The sequence below is a fragment of the Alternaria incomplexa genome (assembly GCF_024043165.1).
Source record: "Alternaria incomplexa strain BMP 0042 chromosome Unknown scaffold_1, whole genome shotgun sequence".
Lineage (NCBI taxonomy): Eukaryota > Fungi > Ascomycota > Dothideomycetes > Pleosporales > Pleosporaceae > Alternaria > Alternaria incomplexa.
Genome location: NW_026249850.1, coordinates 1,201,839 through 1,220,585, shown reverse-complemented (window position 1 = coordinate 1,220,585; position 18,747 = coordinate 1,201,839). Strand labels below are relative to the sequence as shown.

The 18,747-nt window shown below is 53.8% G+C and overlaps 6 protein-coding genes across 6 annotated transcripts; 4 read left to right on the top strand and 2 right to left on the bottom strand.

The window, feature by feature from the left end:
* Window positions 1–128: 128 nt before the first annotated feature.
* J4E90_000437 (uncharacterized protein) lies at window positions 129–2,315 on the bottom strand (the record flags this gene model as incomplete). The annotated part of the gene is made up of 5 exons (XM_051430033.1): window positions 129–962; window positions 1,010–1,104; window positions 1,154–1,631; window positions 1,680–2,075; window positions 2,124–2,315. 5 exons carry the CDS (start codon window positions 2,313–2,315, stop codon window positions 129–131), a joined length of 1,995 nt encoding a protein of 664 aa, XP_051295520.1.
* Window positions 2,316–3,247: 932 nt separating this feature from the next.
* On the top strand, window positions 3,248–6,734 carry J4E90_000436 (uncharacterized protein; the record flags this gene model as incomplete). The annotated part of the gene is made up of 5 exons (XM_051430032.1): window positions 3,248–3,430; window positions 3,484–3,703; window positions 3,752–3,927; window positions 3,975–6,469; window positions 6,527–6,734. 5 exons carry the CDS (start codon window positions 3,248–3,250, stop codon window positions 6,732–6,734), a joined length of 3,282 nt encoding a protein of 1,093 aa, XP_051295519.1.
* A 662-nt stretch (window positions 6,735–7,396) lies between these two features.
* Window positions 7,397–8,914, bottom strand: VPS4 (Vacuolar protein sorting-associated protein 4; the record flags this gene model as incomplete). The annotated part of the gene is made up of 5 exons (XM_051430031.1): window positions 7,397–8,069; window positions 8,121–8,453; window positions 8,504–8,675; window positions 8,725–8,751; window positions 8,806–8,914. The coding sequence occupies 5 exons, from the start codon at window positions 8,912–8,914 to the stop codon at window positions 7,397–7,399; spliced, it is 1,314 nt and encodes a 437-aa protein (XP_051295518.1).
* A 401-nt stretch (window positions 8,915–9,315) lies between these two features.
* Window positions 9,316–9,888, top strand: J4E90_000434 (uncharacterized protein; the record flags this gene model as incomplete). Its single annotated transcript, XM_051430030.1, has 5 exons — window positions 9,316–9,376; window positions 9,424–9,494; window positions 9,549–9,673; window positions 9,720–9,780; window positions 9,832–9,888. The coding sequence occupies 5 exons, from the start codon at window positions 9,316–9,318 to the stop codon at window positions 9,886–9,888; spliced, it is 375 nt and encodes a 124-aa protein (XP_051295517.1).
* A 1,847-nt stretch (window positions 9,889–11,735) lies between these two features.
* Window positions 11,736–13,674, top strand: VTS1 (Flap-structured DNA-binding and RNA-binding protein; the record flags this gene model as incomplete). Its single annotated transcript, XM_051430029.1, has 3 exons — window positions 11,736–12,237; window positions 12,287–13,569; window positions 13,627–13,674. 3 exons carry the CDS (start codon window positions 11,736–11,738, stop codon window positions 13,672–13,674), a joined length of 1,833 nt encoding a protein of 610 aa, XP_051295516.1.
* Window positions 13,675–17,081: 3,407 nt separating this feature from the next.
* Window positions 17,082–18,717, top strand: J4E90_000432 (uncharacterized protein; the record flags this gene model as incomplete). The annotated part of the gene is made up of 3 exons (XM_051430028.1): window positions 17,082–17,260; window positions 17,361–18,438; window positions 18,496–18,717. 3 exons carry the CDS (start codon window positions 17,082–17,084, stop codon window positions 18,715–18,717), a joined length of 1,479 nt encoding a protein of 492 aa, XP_051295515.1.
* Between the last annotated feature and the right edge of the window lie 30 nt (window positions 18,718–18,747).

Here is an 18,747-nt window from a genome sequence, read left to right as displayed (position 1 = left end):
TGTATTCAATCTTGACTGCCAAACTGCTAGGAAACACCCAGGGATCTATGGGATATCAGGTTACAACAAAGGAAACAATGCATTCTCGCTCATACTCCAACACAAATTACCTAACGTCCACCCAAATCTTACCGACTGGCGCGGCCAAGCACAAACACACCGACGATGACAACAGCTAGTACACCGATAGCTCCAGGAAGGAGAAGATCGTTCGGTACACCAGCGATGATCTCCGGCTGTTGTGAGATAGGTACTGGCTGATTACGGCCTCGTGATCTAGGCTTCTCTTCCTCTTCATCAAAGTACTGTCTACGTTCGCGAAGAGACGACTCAGGCGGTGTGACAGGCTTGGGCAGTGCAGGTTGTGGGTTGACCTCGGCAGACATTGGTGCCTTTTCAGGATGGTGCACAAAGAGATCTACCTTCTCGCGATGTGCCATGCGGGATAGACTGACAGCCTCAACGAGATCGTCGTTGGTGGTGATGGAGATTGTGTCTCCCTCGTTGTCGAGATAGCTCAAAGCGAAGCCACCCCGGGAAACCTTGCCGTCATCAAAGCTCGGTACTCCTCCTATGGCCTCGACTTCTCCTCCAAGCTTGTTCGCTACATTGTGGATGAGCTCTTCAATACCAGCAGATACAACGACCTGCAGACGGTGAACGCGACCACTTGGAGCTTTGAACTTGAAAGGGAACGGCATGTCCTCCATATGAGAGGGAGGAATACTGGCGACAGCAGATGCGTCTGGTGAGTCCCCGTGATGAGAGGCAGACTCATTGGGTAGTACGCTATCGCCACGGTCCATTAGACCGGGGCGATCGTGATGGGAGACGTATGAGCGATGGTCGTGGACGCGACTCCCACCCTCGCCTGACATCATCGACTCAGTCTCGTTGTCCAGAGACAGCCAGAACTTGTTCCACGCGGGACCTTCGCTGTCGGTCGTGCTGATGTTGTTGATCTTCAAGGAGTTAGCAATGATACTTTGAGAAGCAGGAGTGGGCGTACCTGATCAAGAGTGGCATAAGTCAGCTTGAGAACATCGACCATTCCAACAATCTCCCCTGCGTCGCTCATGACAGGCAAGTTGAGGTAGTGACCATCTGCAATAGTCAGCAATTATTCGAAGAGCTGTAGATTTGGACCACTTACCATGCATCTTGCGCAGAGCGGACTGGATGCTCATGTCCATAGGCGCAAAGTCGGGATGCGGAGTCATCACTCGTACGACACTGCAAGTCATCGGGTCGAGCCCCGCGGCAATCACACGCAAGACGACGTCCTTACTGGTGAAGATGCCGGTGATTGAGCCATTGTCCTGCACCAGAACAGCGGTTGTGTGGTTCTCCTTCATGAGTGACGCAGCTTCCTTGACAGAAGTGCGCACGGATACGGTTGTTGGGGGCAGGCCAGTCAAGACAGACTCGAGAGTAGGACCAGACATCTTCTGACGAATAGCCTCGACGTACTGAATGATCTGTTGCGGCTGGCTGGAGCCCATCTCGGCCTGCACACCCTCCAGAGCATCATACAGCTTGCGCGAGGAAGCGTAGGCGCGCTCCAACTTCTCCATGGCGTCGTAGAAACATTTGGTGATGTCCAAGATACCGGAAATGTCGTGGTTTTCGTCCTATCCCACGTCAGTTCACCCGCGACGCATATTTATAGCCCAACATACCATGACGGGAAGGTGGCGGAAGCCCTTCCTGACCATGAGATCCAGAGCATCGGTCGCACTTGTGTCGGTCTTTGCGCAGAGGGGGTTCTTGGTCATGATCTCTTCGATGGTGACATCGCGAGCCTTGATGCCGGCGCCAACGACGCGGAAGGCCAGATCCTTGGCCGTGAAGATACCCGCAATACGGTCATCGTCGTCGGTAACTAGGACACAATCCTCGCGCTTAGCTGCCATTAACTGCGCAGCCTCGGCGACTGAGGTGGAGGGCTTGATCTGGAGCGCGGGGGAGGGCTTCAAGGCGAGGACAGTGCCGGGCGGGGCTTTCTTGGAGGGTCGCACGCGGCCGCTGGGGTTCTTCTTTTTGTTCAGGTCGGTTTCGATCTTGCGGCGGATGGCCTAGGCATCATGAGTATGTGGCAGTCCATGGCGAGCAGGGCAGCTTACGTCGTCGCGCTTCGACATTTTCGCACGACTGGCGCTGAGCGAAGAGCCGCCCGCATCGCTCTGGGCAACATGAGAAGCATGCGTCTCGAGAGCTGCTGGTCGCGGGATTCCCGAGGGGCTGTGGGGGAATTGCTGGGGCGGGTGCTGGTTCTTGGGCTTGGGCGTACCGCGCATAGTCCCCGTATGCGACATGTTGCTTTTGACCGAGACGTGGAAGTCGGGTTGTTGGTGAGGGGTCAATAGAAGCAAAGTCGTGGTTGCCAGGGTAGACGCAGAAGGCGCAAGCGACGAGGCTAGCTAGACCGCTCTTCCCCTGGCCTGCTGCCATTGCACATGCGCCTGCTCGGCCTACGGGCGACTGCCTGCAAAAGACCAGAATTTTAGCTCGGGCGCTGGCTCCATCTGGTCTGTCCTACTGCCTGGGCTTTGCATCTAACCTCGGAGGAGCTTACTCTGAAGACGGCTGTACCTAGACAGCGCCTATACAGCCTACTACAACAAAGTAAACAGATTCAAGGATCTAGCATTGCTGTAGGTTTCGGGGTTCCGTACTTGAAGCTAGATCAAGGTTTTCCTACTCCTATCGTGGCAGGTCACGCGCATGGTATCTCTCATGAACAGGATGGCTGGCGATGCACCCAGCCGTGTATTGATTCATCTTTCCTTTCACTAAGAGTATACACGATATTACGCCGAATTTGCAGTGTCGATCGTGTTTTCAAGTATATATGAGCCAGCTGGGTGGTTTCAACAGGGTCCATACAGTGAATGCTCCGTGAGTCGGTGTACTCCAGGGCTCCGTAGCCTTCAAGGATACGCTAGCTGGCCAATGAGTGGAGTGACACACTTTTTTGGGCCAACACTCTCCCCCACCAAAACATCGATCAATGACTTGAGGCGAAACCACACAAAGCACCAGTCTCTGCCGCCGAAAGATCGTGTCTGCACCAAGATATACGCTGCCCCGTCCTGCATAGTTCCACTGCAGCAGAGGCGCTCCAACACGTCACACGCGCTCCGCAAGCAGCACTACCAGGGACCAAGCGACCGTATTCCCTTGTTGCCTGTGAACAACACCACGCTTCCTGGGCCGCTGCCCTCCACTACCAATCTACGCATACGATATGTCTGTCCTCCCCGCCGAGGTCCACACGGCGCTGGCGACCCTGCTGCAGGGCCTCCAGTCGCCGGATAACATTCAGCGCACGGCTGCCGAGCAGCAGTTGAATGACGAGTGGGTTGCTCAGAGGCCCGAGGTGCTCTTGATGGGCCTCTCGGAGCAGATCGAGCTGGCGCAGGATACCTCAGTAAGGGTCCCGCTCGGTAGAAACCCTGGGTTCTAGCTTACAGGCTGTGTTAGACACGGACGTTCGCCGCCGTCATCTTCAGGCGACAGTCGTCGAAACCGCGAAAGGCGCCCTCAGGCCAGACCGCCGACCTCTTCTTGACCCTCAACGCCCCCGAGCGCGAAGCCATACGCGCGAAGTTGCTCCATTGCCTCGCCAACGAGACGGACAACTCAGTGCGCACCAAGGTTGGAGATGCTGTTGCCGAACTCGCACGTCAGCACACAGATGAAGGTACGAGGAAACGGGACACACTACAGGATCATGTCTAAATTCATCTAGGCGTTGCATGGCCGGAGCTTCTGGGCGCGTTGTTCCAGGCAAGCCAGTCCGCAGACCCCGCGCAGCGCGAGAACGCCTTCAGGATATTCTCGACAACCCCGCAGATCATCGAGAAGCAGCATGAGGACGTAGTCTTAACTGCTTTCAAGGGCGGCTTCGCCGACAGCGAGACATCGGTTCGTTTTCCGCATGCACCTGGAAGCTCTCGACTTACATCTCACAGGTCAAAATCGCATCCGTCGAAGCCTTCGCGTCCTTCTTCCGCTCAATCACCAAGAAGGCCCAGTCCAAATACTATTCTCTCGTCGGAGAGATCCTCAGTATTCTACCCCCGATCAAGGAGTCTGGCGATGCAGAGCTCCTCACAAAGGCCCTCATCTCGCTCATTGACCTTGCCGAAGTTGCGCCCAAGATGTTCAAGCCTCCGTTCAACGACCTCGTTCAGTTCAGCATTTCCGTTATCCAGGACAAGGATCTAGGAGAGACGGCTCGGCAGAACGCGTTGGAACTCATGGCGACCTTCGCGGACAACGCGCCTCTGATGTGCAAGAAGGATGCCAACTTCACCAATGATATGGTTACTCAATGTCTGTCTTTGATGACCGACGTTGGAGCTGACGATGACGATGCTGAGGAGTGGAACGTGTCAGAAGACTTGGATGAAGAAAGCGACTCGAACCATGTGGCTGGTGAGCAGTGTATGGATCGCCTGGCAAACAAGCTCGGTGGACAAGCCATTCTGCCTCCGACGTTCAACTGGCTTCCGCGCATGATGACTTCTTCGGCGTGGCGCGACAGGCACGCTGCTCTCATGGCGATATCAGCCATCTCCGAGGGTTGTCGCGAGCTGATGGTTGGCGAGCTTGACAAAGTCCTGGATCTCGTATTGCCTGCGCTCCGAGACCCCCATCCACGAGTGCGATGGGCCGCTTGCAATGCTGTCGGACAGATGTCGACTGACTTTGCCGGTACCATGCAAGAGACGTACCACCAGGTCGTTCTCCCCAACATCATCCCTGTCTTGGAGTCTTCGGAGCCTCGCGTGCAGGCGCACGCTGCTGCTGCTCTAGTCAACTTCTGCGAGGAGGCTGAGAAGAACATCCTTGAGCCATACCTCGACCAGCTGCTTAACCACTTGCTCATGCTTCTGCAGAGCCCCAAGCGTTTCGTACAGGAACAGGCCCTGTCTACTATTGCCACCGTTGCGGATTCCGCAGAGGCTGCCTTCTCCAAGTATTACGACACGCTTATGCCTCTTCTCTTCAATGTCCTACAAGAGGAGCAGTCCAAGGAATACCGACTTCTCCGTGCCAAGGCCATGGAGTGCGCGACGCTTATCGCTCTCGCTGTCGGCAAGGACCGTATGGGCCAAGACGCACTCAACCTTGTACAGCTGCTCGGACGGATCCAGAACAGCGTTTCCGAGGCCGATGACCCGCAAGCATCCTATCTCCTCCACTGCTGGGGCCGCATGTGCCGTGTTCTAGGACGGGAGTTCGTTCCTTTCCTTGCTGGTGTCATCCCACCACTGACCGAGCTTGCTGGAGCCAAGGCTGATATCCAACTTCTTGACGACGAGGAACAAGTTGCCCAGATCCAAGATGAAGAAGGCTGGGAGTTGGTTCCGCTCAAGGGCAAGGTTATTGGAATCAAGACCAGCATCCTTGACGACAAACACATGGCTATTGAGCTCATTGTCATTTACGCGCAAGTTCTAGAGGACGCTTTCGAGCCCTACGTCAACGACATCATGGAGAAGATCGCGCTCCCAGGTCTAGCTTTCTTCTTCCACGACCCCGTGCGAGTGGCATCAGCCAAGTGTGTTCCAGCGCTGTTGAATGCGTACAAGAAGGCCCACGGTCCGGAATCTACACAACTGAGCGAGCTGTGGGGACGCACCGTCGAGCGTGTCCTCGAAGTGCTCAGCACTGAGCCCGCCATTGATACCCTCGCCGAGATGTACCAATGCTTCTACGAGTGTTTAGAGTGCATTGGCCGCAACTGCCTCACCAACGCACATATGACGACCTTCATTGAGTCCGCTAGAAGCGTGCTTCAAGACTACCACGTACGCGTAAAGGAACGTCTAGAGGAGCAGGCCGAGAATGATGATGGTGAGGAAGCTTCGGAAGATCTGTTGTTTGCCATAGAAGACGACCAGACGCTCCTCTCAGACATGAACAAGGCGTTCCACAGCATTTTCAAGACCATGGGCACAGCGTTCTTGCCTTACTGGGCTGAACTAACCCAATTCTATAGCTTGTCCGCTGCTAACCCAGACCCCACTCAACGCCAGTGGGCGATTTGCATCTACGACGATGTGCTCGAGTTCTGTGGACCAGAGTCGTGGCAATACAAGGACCAAATTATCCAACCTCTCATCGATGGTATGCAAGACGACGTCCCTGCCAATCGCCAGGCAGCAGTATACGGAATTGGTGTTGCAGCTCACAAGGGTGGAGAGAACTGGTCCGAATTTGTTGCGGCCTCCCTGGAGACGCTCTTCCAGGTTACACAGAGACCAAACGCTCGCGCGGACGACGACATTTTCGCGACAGAGAATGCTTCGGCTGCAATTGCCAAGATCCTACACTACAATGCAAGCAAGGTCGCAAACTGGGACAGTGTCGCCGCTGCCTGGATGGATACACTTCCCATCACCAACGACGAAGAGGCTACACCATACGCCTATGCCTTCCTAGCTCAGCTGATTGAACAGTAAGTTAATCTAGCACCACGCCGCGTATGCGTGAGATCCACACTAACATCTTTCAGACAAAACCAAGCTGTGTTCTCTCAACCCGCAAAGGTCTTCAACTACGTTGTGCAAGCCCTGGAGGCCGAAACTCTGCAAGGACAGACCGCGAACCGCGTTGTCGCATCCGTGAAGGCTCTGATCCAGGCGACCAGCACCGATCTTGGCCAGGCTGCCGCGACTTTGACACCAGAGCAGCAGCGTACTGCGCAAGCCTACTTCAGCTAGAGGCTGACTAGGCCGTTCGTAAATGGTCAACTTTATGGACTTGTGGAAGGGAATCCACATGGGACACGATGCATGAGCGGCGTTCGATTCGGAATTGTGACATGACATCAGCACGAAGACACGATGAAAGAGCATGACGTGAGGGTCTCTGGGCCTCGTCATTGGTAACAAGGCTGGCGAAGTATAGAGAAGCATCTTTATCACGGTGGAGTGCTTGTTTTGGGTAGGACAGGTTAGGTTAGGCGGTTAGGTCAGGTCCGGTCCGGTTTTACACATATTCCCCCAAAGTTTCCCCTTCGTCCCCTCACCCACTTCGATCGTGCCATGGAATGGACTACGCTGGACCAGCTTAGTATCGAGAAATGAGCCACCATTATTCAAGAACCTTCACTTTGCAGTGTGAGATCACGTAGAGTGCCACGAGTCGCTATGACATCTTCTTCACCTCAATCCTGAGAATCTGAAAGCGAGATATGAATGTGTATGCAGTATCGCCTTTGTAGCATCATGGAACGAAAAGGCCTCAAATTGCTCATGTATTCGAAGCATCAACGCCGGCCGGTCCATGTACGGCCTGGGATCGCTATGCTAGAAGGGGATATAAACACCAAAAGCGCCTCGAAGATATACAGCACCGCCTCAAACGACAACAAACGGTTCGTCTACGCGCCCTCACTACCAAACTCCTTTGTCCACTCGGCGCTGCGGTCCAAATCCTCTCTACTCACAGTTGGTCTTGAAGCCTTGATCGCCTTGACGAAGTCCTTGACCTTTAGAGGTGGCTCGAGCAGCTGATCGCCGTCTAGGTCTGTCCATGACTTCTCCTCTGCTTGTGGATCACCAGGTGAGCACGGTGTCCACTTTGTCTGACCGTCTACCTCGACGGGCTTGTAGTGTGTTGCTGTCTGAATAAGTCGCACAGGCTGCATGAGCGCGTCTTGTACCGCAATCGAAATATCAGACCCAGAGTATCCCTCACTAAGCTCGGCTAGCTTCTTGTAGTCGGCCTGGCTCAGCTCGCAAGGTGTGTTGCCAACCGCAAGCTCGAACATCCTCATCCTGGAGGGCTGATCTGGCAGACTGATATGGACTCTCCGCTGGAATCGTCGTCGGATGGCAGAGTCGAGTTGCCATGGGATGTTCGTCGCACCGAGAATAAGTACGCCCTTCGAATCTTTACCGACACCGTCCATCTGCACTAGGAGTTCTGTCTTGATACGTCGTGATGCTTCCGACTCGCCCTCACCTCGAGGTCCGCAGAGCGCGTCGATCTCGTCGATGAAGATAATCGAGGGTTTGTTTTCGCGAGCCATGCCGAAGAGCTGCTTTACGAGTCTAACATCATGTCAGCTGCCGCGTCGCGCCGAAGTGGACTGTTTCACCTACCGTTCTGATTCACCCATCCACTTGCTGACTAAATCGGAACTGGAGACACTGAAGAATGTGCTGTTCGCCTCGGTAGCGACCGCCTTTGCCAGGTAACTCTTACCGGTACCAGGTGGCCCGTAGAGAAGGATACCCTTCCATGGTTGTCGCTTTCCGGTAAACAAGTGAGGAAACTTGATGGGTAATATAACGGCCTCCTTGAGTGCTTCTTTTGCCATCTCCAGACCTGCTACGTCTTCCCATCGAATGTTGGGCTTCTCGGATAGAATGGCTCCAGCGAGCGCACCGCGGAGCTTTTTCGAGTCGGCGTCTTGTTCGCCTTCGTCTTCGTCACTGTTAGAGGTCAGTTGCGAACTCTCGGCAGGCGCAGACTTGATATGTACCCTCCGCCCTTTCCACTTCCACCTGCTGCTTTGCCGTTTGAGCCCATGGCTGCTGGCTTCTTGCGATTCGAGGCGTCATTTTGGTTCAGATGTTGTTTGAGCTTCTCGGCGCGCTCCATGTATTCGGCTACCTTGCCGCGGATCATATCCTTGGACTTCTGGTTCTTCTCCCCTACTGAGCGTCAGCATGTTTGCTAATCTACAAAATCCGACCAACGTACATTTGAGAGCGAGCATGAACAGCTCGACTGCGCATGAAGTTAGCATCCATATTTACATGGTCTCTATCCTGTGGCACTGACGAGCACTGTAGTACAGCTGATACGCCTTCTCATATTCGCCTGCCGTGTCCGTCTCAATTGCCTTTTTGACCGTCTCGATGGCCCGGCCGAGGAAGTCGGCGTTGCTCATTGTGAAGGCCGGAGGTCGGTGGAGGCTTCCGCGAGCGTGATTCTCGGAGCGCGCGTCGGCTGGTGTGTTGATTGATCGATGTATGGGCGCGGAGGGCGATCTGAGTGGGGCAATCGCGTGCAGGCTGCCTGTGGGTTCGCGGGGCCAGGGCGAGTATGTGAGGCAAGGGAAGGATTCGCAGCTTGGATCGACGATGTTTAGGCGAGGGTGCGCTCGAGATTGTTTCGCGTGAATGGGCTTTGCGGTCGTACACGAGAGGTGCCCGTCGCTCCAGGTACGGCCAAGGCACCTAGCCCCGCGTTGCTTCTAACCGGATTGAGGGAGTTCAGCATCCCACTCGCGACTTCCGAACGAGACTGCACCAAACTTTGCAGAACGCGTCACTCAGCATCACCAAAGCCATGGCAGACGTGCAAAAGAAGCTGCAGGCGCTGTCTGACAGCTACCAAGGCCTCCAGGCTGGTAAGCCGCGCCCAAAGATGGTCAATCTGTAGCTAATCTCGGAACAGAGCTCGGAACTGCAGTAGAGGCTCGCCAGAAGCTCGAATCGCAACAACAGGAGAATAGTACCGTCAAAAAGGTATGCGGAGATTGCGCTTGGTCTCGGATCACATACTGAAAGACGTCATCTCAGGAGTTTGACATCCTCGACGACGATGCAAACATCTATAAACAAATTGGCCCAGTACTGCTGAAGCAGGACAAGACGGAGGCAGTCATGTCGGTCAACGGTCGTCTCGAGTTCATCGACAAACAGATGTGAGTGGGCCAGTTGGCGTGACGAGTCTCTTCTGACTGGATGCAGCAAGGATATCGAGAAACAGATACAGGGTATACAGGACAAGAGTGAGAAGATCAAGGGCGAGGTATGTCTTTCGAACGTGTCTCGTTACGCGGATTGCTAATGCCCAAATCAGATTATACAAATCCAGTCGGCAGCACAGCAATCACAGCAAGCAGCGGCATCATCATGAAACTTGGAGCACGGCAGATGTAAAACAACAAGATACCCATTTCCACCGAGAAACACTTTCATCTTCGTACAAAATTCTTCCACAGTGAGGCTCTCTTCTGCTCCGTGGTAACTGGTGCGTGCGGCACTATTGTCGGCCACGCTGCCGCCGACTCTTACACCCAGTATCTCAAGGAGGAACGCATCCAACACCAGAGCGTCTGGGCATTTGGGACTCAAAGGTATGTGAAGGAAATTCTTTGTGCGTGACTAGAACTCGCTCCTAATGGCAAGAGCGAGAGCATCCAGCCGCAGCCTAGCCCAGCATTCCAGCACTCCAATACTCTAACCTTACAACACTCAAAGACTATCTTCATCCACCTCATCACTACTTTCCGACATATCAATCACTCCATTCAAGAGAAAATCAGACAGGTGCCCCGAAGTCGACATTGCCTGAAGATGTCCAGTTTGTAGGTTGTTCAGGCACTGTAGCCTTCTTAGCTTTTTCAGATACTGGTAATTCGCGGAAACAAAAGCTGCTTATCATTATTGATAGCGACATGCCTGTAGCCTACAAGGGGGTAGAGGAACTAGACTTTGTGTATCACTGATTATTCTAGAAAACCAGTTGTTAGCGAGTATTTACTAGAACCATGTGAGCTGCAAGTTAAACAGATCGTTGTCGACCATGTTGCCTATAGTTAGTCGCGCCTCCTTTTCACCCTATCAATCGCCATCAGATCATGTTTATCACTCACCCTCATTCACTTCAGAATGGATCGTTCCTACATTCATTCACCTGTTCGCGGGCGTTGGAGCGCTATCAATGCACGTTTGACGACACGCAGCTAACTATTTAAAGGTTAGCGCATGTACCTGCGGGCATCAGATGTCGGATCAGGCAACAGTGGGTCGTCTCAGATGCTCCTGCAATGATAGAACACGACCTGGAGAGGCACAACTTTTGTATCCGTGGACCCGAACGACTAGTGTTAGCAGCGGGCAGTGCATGAACACGTCTCGGGAAGAATTCCTTTTGTTTCTCGGAGCGTTTGACGGCGCGGCTCGCCAATAAGAAGCACGGCACCGCAGAAGCTGTTACAGAAACGGTGCGCTTCTGACCGTCTATGCTATCGTGTGGCTAGCACGCTGTCGACGCGTTTGCTCGACTCGAAACGGCCACAGTGCCACAGTCGGTCAACCGGTGGGTGGGCGTGTGGAGGTGTACCATGGGGAGAGGCGAGGGATTCACAGGCAGCTGCAGCCGCCCTTGACACAATCGGAGATAGCCCTGCAAGCCATCCAAACAGAAGGCTTGTAGTCACGTATGCCGCGACTATCTGTAACAGCTGAGGACCAGGCTAGATCTGGCGAGCCGTTGCTTCAGCCTTGCGCAGGGTTCCGTGATTGGGCGCGCTAACCCAACGCCGCGGGCTTTTCGACGGACTCCTGGCAGCGAACACTCCTCTGGCCGTCTTCACACTCGACCTCCTGTCGCTGAGCTTCCCTTCTTTGTACCTTGATATATTACGCTGTCTCTTCTTATTGCCCGGCCTGCCTGTGCATCGCAGCAGACCGCATCCCTGCACAAGTGTCAGCCTCCCGCGAAACTCATCGAGCTCTCCTTTGAGGCACAGGCAAGTTCGCGCTCCTACGAGCGTCCGACGTTATACTGACTTTGGGCAGCTGGGACTGCAGGAGAAGACTCGTGTGCAAGCATCAATACCTTCCTTCGTGCTCCCGCCCAGTCTACACTGTACGTGTGCCAGCATCCGGTCTGCGAGCACTTGGGCCGGCCGTACTGACAAATTGCCAGAATTTCACCCTCTACACTTCAACCCGCAGTCGACCACTTTCACCGCCGCCATGTCTGCCAGCCACATTGCCGCCAACAGGAACAGCACCCCCGAGGGTTCCAGCTCGCTCCGTCCCCCGCAAGCCCGAACCTCCCTCGGCGCCAACCACCACCTCCGTGCCTCAGCTGATCTAGGTGGCTTCCCCTCCCCACTTGCCAACCGTGGCATTCGTCCCGCGTCTGAAATCTACTTCGGGCGCAACAACACGCAGTCGGGCAACCCGGATGAGATGGAGCGCGCTGCTCAGCAGTGGCTCGCCGATATCGACCAATATGAGAACACACTCGAAGAGATGGCGACAGCCACTCTTGATCAGGACTTCAAGGACGAGCTGAGCGCTATTGAGCAGTGGTTCCGCGTCCTTAGTGAGGCCGAGAGAACTGCAGCCCTCTACGCTCTCCTCCAGCAGACGACACAGGTGCAGATTCGCTTCTTCATCCAAGTCCTGCAGCAGATGTCCAAGAACGTGCCCATGTCTGGAGTTCTGTCCCCTGCCAACTTTGGAGAGAAAGGTGAGCTTGACAACACTCACAGGCTACTTTCCATGCTGACGAGCGCTAGATCCCATGACGCAGAAACTGAGCGACGCCATGAGCAAGCTCGGCACTGGCGAAAACCGCCATTCCATGGGCCTCGGCCGTCCGCCGCCATCCCCGGGTGCTGGAAAACGCAACTCGGGCTTGGAGACATCCCAGATCAACCGCATGTTCCCGGACGCCGCGGCTGCCATCGCCAAGCAGAAGGCTGAGTTCACCGACGTTGTTGGTGTTGCGCCGGCGTCCAACCGCAATAGCACCGTTGGAGATCGTACTTCTCTAGCGGCTCCCACCATCTCCGCCCCTGAGGACAGCAAGAGAGAGAACAATGCTCCGCCAGCATCACCCTGGAACGAGGGCGCGAACCGTCCCAAGTCTTCGGGCCAGCAGCAGCACCAGCAGCCACCGATGGGCCAGTTCACTCAGCCACCTCCATCCGCCGGTCTTCGATCTCCCCGTCTTCCTCTCCAGAACGATAGCAACAATGTCCAGACCACCACCTTGAACGCTCTCGAGGCCAACTCCTCTAACATGCCGCTCCTTTCGCCTTCTTACAACCCAGGTGGAAGCTGGGCTTCCCAGCTGAGTACTCCCATGGTCGCCAATTTCCAACAGTCGAACAACCAGGCCGATATGGTCGCGAACGCTACTGCTATGAAACTGGCCGCGCTGTCTACAGTCAACAACCGCATCCAGCTGGACGATGTACGCAAATTCCGCCGCGCCCGATCTTCTGACAACGGACCCATGTCCCCCGGTATGCCTCAGATGGGCAACGGAAACATCCTGATGACAAACGAGCTTGGCCAAGTATTGACACCACAGCAAGCGGCTGCTCTTCAGGCCCAGCAATTGGCTGCTATGCAAGGCCGCCGATCTCGCCCCAGCTCCCCCGGCTTCGCAATGCAGGGTCAGGGCATGGGCGCCATGGGCAACTTCACATCGCCTCAAGCTAATGGGTTCTTGGCTGCTGACTACGGCGGTGGCATGATGAACAACGGTATGGGCGCTCTCAACCTTGCTCAGTTTGGTCTTGCCGGCGGCAGTAATGAAGGCCATGGCTTCCTCGGTGACAACATTGATCGCGGTCGATCTCCCCGAGGCCGTCGCGGCAGCTCCAAGCCCCCGGAGGATCCTACCGACCCTGGTCTGCTTTCGGACATTCCCAACTGGCTTCGGAGTCTCCGTCTGCACAAGTACACAGACAACCTGAAGGATCTCAAGTGGCAGGAGCTTATCGAGCTCGATGACGAAGGCTTGGAGAAGCGTGGAGTCAATGCGCTTGGTGCACGTAGGAAGATGCTCAAGGTATGCAACGCCGTTCCCATAACTGTATGAATTCCGATAACTAACATTACAATGCAGGTCTTTGAACAAGTCAAAGAGGCTCAAGATCACGGCAAGCTGCGTTAAGCTCGCGGCTTCTTTCTTCTGCTTCATCGCCTTCGATTATAGATATACGACCGAAAAGCGACAACCCCAGCTGGTACGGTTTATTGGCCGTCAGGTCTGGAACGCATATGATTACATGTTTTGTGCATTGAGACCAGAGACTTGGATGTTGCTACGTTGGCCTGTCGTATCACGAAGGCTGACTGTGGGTTTATAGTGCGATTATTTCTAGTTCATGGTAGTAGGGTAGAAAGGCTTGCGAATGTACGGGATTAATAGTGACACTATGTATGTAAGTTGAATTCTTGAATGTGTGGCACGCAGGCGCTTTCTGTTCATGCCTAAACCATGTTGAGAATCTGTGGTTTTCAATGTAACGTCTTAATGAAGAAGGAGCGGCCCCCAATGCTGATGCTCATCCGACTCTTGCCGAGTCGGCAGGCGTCCAGCTTGACACGCTGTTTAACCAGTCAGATCAGCCCTACGCGTCGTGCTTGTCTTCCACTCACCGGAACGTATGATTATTTTTGGATTATCTTGACTTTGACCTTCCATGGTTGGCGCGCAAGGTCTCCTTTGGCGGTGCCCCCAATTACGGCCGTGATCCCATCGCAACCTACGGTCTTCCTCTCGTTTTTCTCCAACCATGGAGCTATCGTCGGATCCGAAACGAATTGAACGAGTAGTGCTGGCCTGTATCCAGTGCCGCAATAGACACGTAAAGTGTGACTCCACACAACCCGCCTGCAACCGATGCAGGCGCGACAGGAAAGAATGCATCTATCAAAAATCCAAAAGAGGAGGTCTCAGCAAAGCTGCACTTGCGGAGCGACGTCTACGACTGCAACAAGAACCCAAAAACATGACCAGCGGAAAACTCCAGTTACCAGCGCCATCCCCATCCGACCAATCTAGCCTGGGATCCTTTGAGAGCGGTTCATCAGGTTCTTCCATACCTCTTCGTGGACGGAACGAGAGCCAGCGAAATCGAATGATCTTCCAAGTCGACAATGAACGACTCATCGATTTGTACTTCGAATATTTTTGGTCTTCATGGCCAGTTGTACTGCCTCTCCACTATCTGCAAGCCAGGCGCCTACACGAGAACCATGGAATGACCACACTACTATCCGTCTTGGAATGGATTGGATCAATCTACGCCCCTTGGACTCCATCGGAACCCTATCAAATGACAGCATTAGAAGCTGTCACGTCGCCCGACCTGGCGCATACACCATTCAATGTTCAAGCGCTGTTGCTATTTGCTCTCGCTGAGTTCCACAGCATTTCCAGAGCCGAGGCTCGTAAGCACCTGGATAAAGCTATCACAATTGCATTAGAGTTGCGTATGAACGAAAGAGACTTTGCTCGAGCGTATGGAGACGGTAGCGCTGTACTGGAAGAGTGTTGGAGGCGAACGTTTTACGTACTCTATATTGTGGATCAAAACTTCGCCCTTGTCACCAACACGCCCTTCTACACACTACTTCTCACATCCAGCAACGTTGATTTGCCATGCGATGATGAGTACTTTGAGTCAGGTGTATGTCGAGATAGTGCGCAGATAGAGATAAGAGCTGACATGAGCAGAACATCCCGCCTTTGATGACTTGGGCTGAGTACCAGGCCCGTGAATTCGCAGAGATTGAGATCGTTTACTCTTCAATCGTATATCTTTATGATATCGGAATGATCATCGCTTGCAGTAAGTACAGACCACAGGCGGACGTACTCAATGAGAGCCATTATCTACTTCGAATGGTGTCTAACAGTTCCAGCCATGAAGTCCTTTATCGACACTGCTACATTTAGCGAAACGATGACCGAGAACTGCGACATGAAATTGGCGATCTGGTCGGCGATGCTACCAGCTTGTAAGAAGGACCCGCTTCGACCCGATGGCCAAGTAGATGAGGTGATGTATGCCACACCGTCAGCCGGACGAAAACATGATCGCTAATCATACGTGCAACAGGTACATGGCACATATGTGTGCTGCGATGTAATTCGTTCCTCCATGCACTGCTACTGTCATACTAACAAGGACAGAGTAATCTCAACACTGCATAGGCCCTTCTCATCACTAGCTCACCTTCCTCGAGAGATGACCACGCAGTCTTTTCTACCTCCCTCTCCCTTTACGCTGACACCAAGAGCTGGGCGAAACACACATACCGCACGTGTGCTCAAGGCGACCGAAATGCATACCAAACTCCTCGCAATCCCATGCGCTCTCGAAAAGCACAATGTTTTTATCATGTGCCTAACCGCGCAACTCGCGGCAGCACAAGTGTCTGTATGCACCTATCTATTGGATGGACACGCGCTGTCGATAGCGCGAGATCGTGTGCGTCTCAGCATCGGCTTTCTGAACACGATGGGAACTATATGGCCACTCGGAATGAAAATGGCAAAGGAGGTTCGTGCGATTGCACGGTCAAGTCTTGCCGGTACCTGCGTCCAGCATACCGTGAGCGTGGATACGGAACCTGCAGTGGCTGAGATCGACTTTCCGCGCGACGACCTGGGATGGCCTGTTGATCCCTCAGCGCAGATCGACATATACTCTGGCATCGTACTGCCTATCGATTGGGATACGACGCCCTTTAGTTATCCGTCGCTGACATCGTCTGAGTTGGTATGAGGGCGTCTGTCTGCTTGAGAATGGCAATCCCCACTCAAATGGTATCAATTAGTGATTAGCTCGTGTTGTGGAACACGTTCAGGATCAGCGCTGATCTGCACAACAAAGTGTGATGTGATGCAATCGCGTCTCCAAGTCCTGTTGGAGCAATTGTTTGGTCAGACAGGACTAATCGCATTGCCTAAGCGATGCATGACAGCGGACTAACGCGACGAACATGTCAAACCACACCGGATGCCTGTCCCCACCACTTCTCTCAAAAGGGCACGCGAGCACCCCCATCCTTTGTCTGATATCTCCCCCAACCTTGGAACATTGGCAGACAATAGGCCACAGCGACGCGTGTGGTTCGTTATCAGTTGTCCAGCAGTCGTATCTGTGTTACTGGCAGGGTAGCCGTCAACGTCATACCACAAACCGTTAGCTCGGTGCTCCATTGGCTCCAGCCCCCCGCCATGGATCTGCCCGCGGGCGACATGTTCAGAGTGGGCCCCTTGCAGACTCGTCCGATGTCGAAGCCGTAGGCCGTCGACGAATTTAAAGCATGAGCATTTCCCTTCCGTGGCAAAGTCGTGGAGTTGCTACGTGATGACGGATCAGTATTTCGGCCGGATGCATTAAGAACGCGACGCTCGCTGCTCTTTTCTTCACCACCCCTTCCTGACGCATTTGCCGCAATCTTGCGTTTTTAACGCGACAACCGTTTTTCCTCACGTGGAGTCATCGATCATCATTGTTGCTTAATTCTCCGAGCCACTATTAGGCGAGGACGCCTGACGATACCATGAGCGACATCGAGAAACAGTACGACCCGGCTGTGCCTGATGCCGCGAAGGAGAGCGATGAGATTGGCAGGCAGCTAGAAGGCATTGACCCCGTTTTGGAAGCGAAGATTGTGCGCAAGCTGGATCTTTTCGTCATTCCGGTGGTAATGCTGTTGTACTTGCTCAGTTTTCTGGACAGGTGAGTTTGGATCTTTTTAATTAATGCGCCGTCTATCCGGGCTGGATGCAATTGGGAGTCTGCAGCAGTTTGCACGAGGAACTTGCTTACGCGATTGCAGGGTCAACATCGGTAATGCCCGTCTATATGGTCTACAAGAAGATCTAAATATGGGAGATTCTCAATTCCAGACAGCCGTCTCTATTCTGTTCGTCACGTACATCCTGTCCGAGGTACCATCGAATCTGGTGCTGAAGAAACTTACGCCCTCGCGATGGATAGCCTTTATCACTGTCGCATGGGGTATCATCGCGACCTTGACCGGTATCGTGCAGAGCTACGGCGGTCTAATTGCATGCCGTCTTCTTCTTGGCGCCGTGGAAGGAGGGTTGTTCCCCGGAATGGCCATTTACTTGACATTCTTCTACACCAAGCGCGAACTTGCTCTACGCATCGGATACCTCTTCGTCTCTGCTGCCCTGGCCGGAGCATGCGGCGGACTACTTGCGTACGCTATTGGACATATGGATGGTACGGCTGGCCTACGCGGATGGCGCTGGATCATGATCATCGAGGGTATTCCTACCTTCGTCCTGGGTATCGCGACCTGGTTCATCCTGCCGGACACCCCGGAAACTGCCTACTTCTTCACCGCTGAAGAAAAGGCTTTCGCCGCCGCTCGCCTCAAGCGCCAGACAGGGTACACCAAGAAAGCAGCGGAATTTCACTGGGAGGATGTAAGGAAGTGCGTCAAGGACTGGAAAGTCTGGGTATTCTGCTTTGCGCAATTCGGAAGCGATACCATGCTTTACGGCTACTCTACCTTCCTGCCGACAATTATCAGGTCAATCAACACTACCGCCAGCAGCGCGATGGTGCAGGTCCTTACGATTCCGTGTTATGCACTAGGTGCAATCACCTACTTGGTTGTAGCGCGTTTCTCCGATAAACAGCAAAAGCGTGGGTTTTATAGCATCTTGCTCGGTGTGGTGAGTATCGTCGGATACGCCATGCTGATCAGCGACGCCAGCTCTGGCGTGCATTACGCTGGCTGCTTCCTTGTCGCAATGGGCTTGTATGTGTGCGTTGGTCTACCATTAGCTTGGCTACCTACAAACTTGCCGCGATATGGAAAGAGAACCACTGCGACAGGGTTGCAGTTGAGCATCGGTAATTGTGCGGGTATCATGAGTGCTTTTGTAAGTTTATTCGTAATCACTAGGCTCCACGTGGAAACACTGCTAACGGATCGCTAGATCTATCCCACGGCTGATCGCCCCCGCTTCGTCAAGGGCCACGGTATCACTATGGCCATGGTGGCTTTTGCTTGTATATGCTACGCTGTCATGTGGTTCCATCTTGGGCGCATCAACTCCAGACGTGAGAAGGGTGAGGAAGAGCATCTCATTGAAGGGATGAGTGATGAGGATGTTGCAGAGATGGGCGATGACAGCCCGAGATTCAGATACACGATCTAAAGGAAGTACGGCACTGAAGTTATGAGCAAA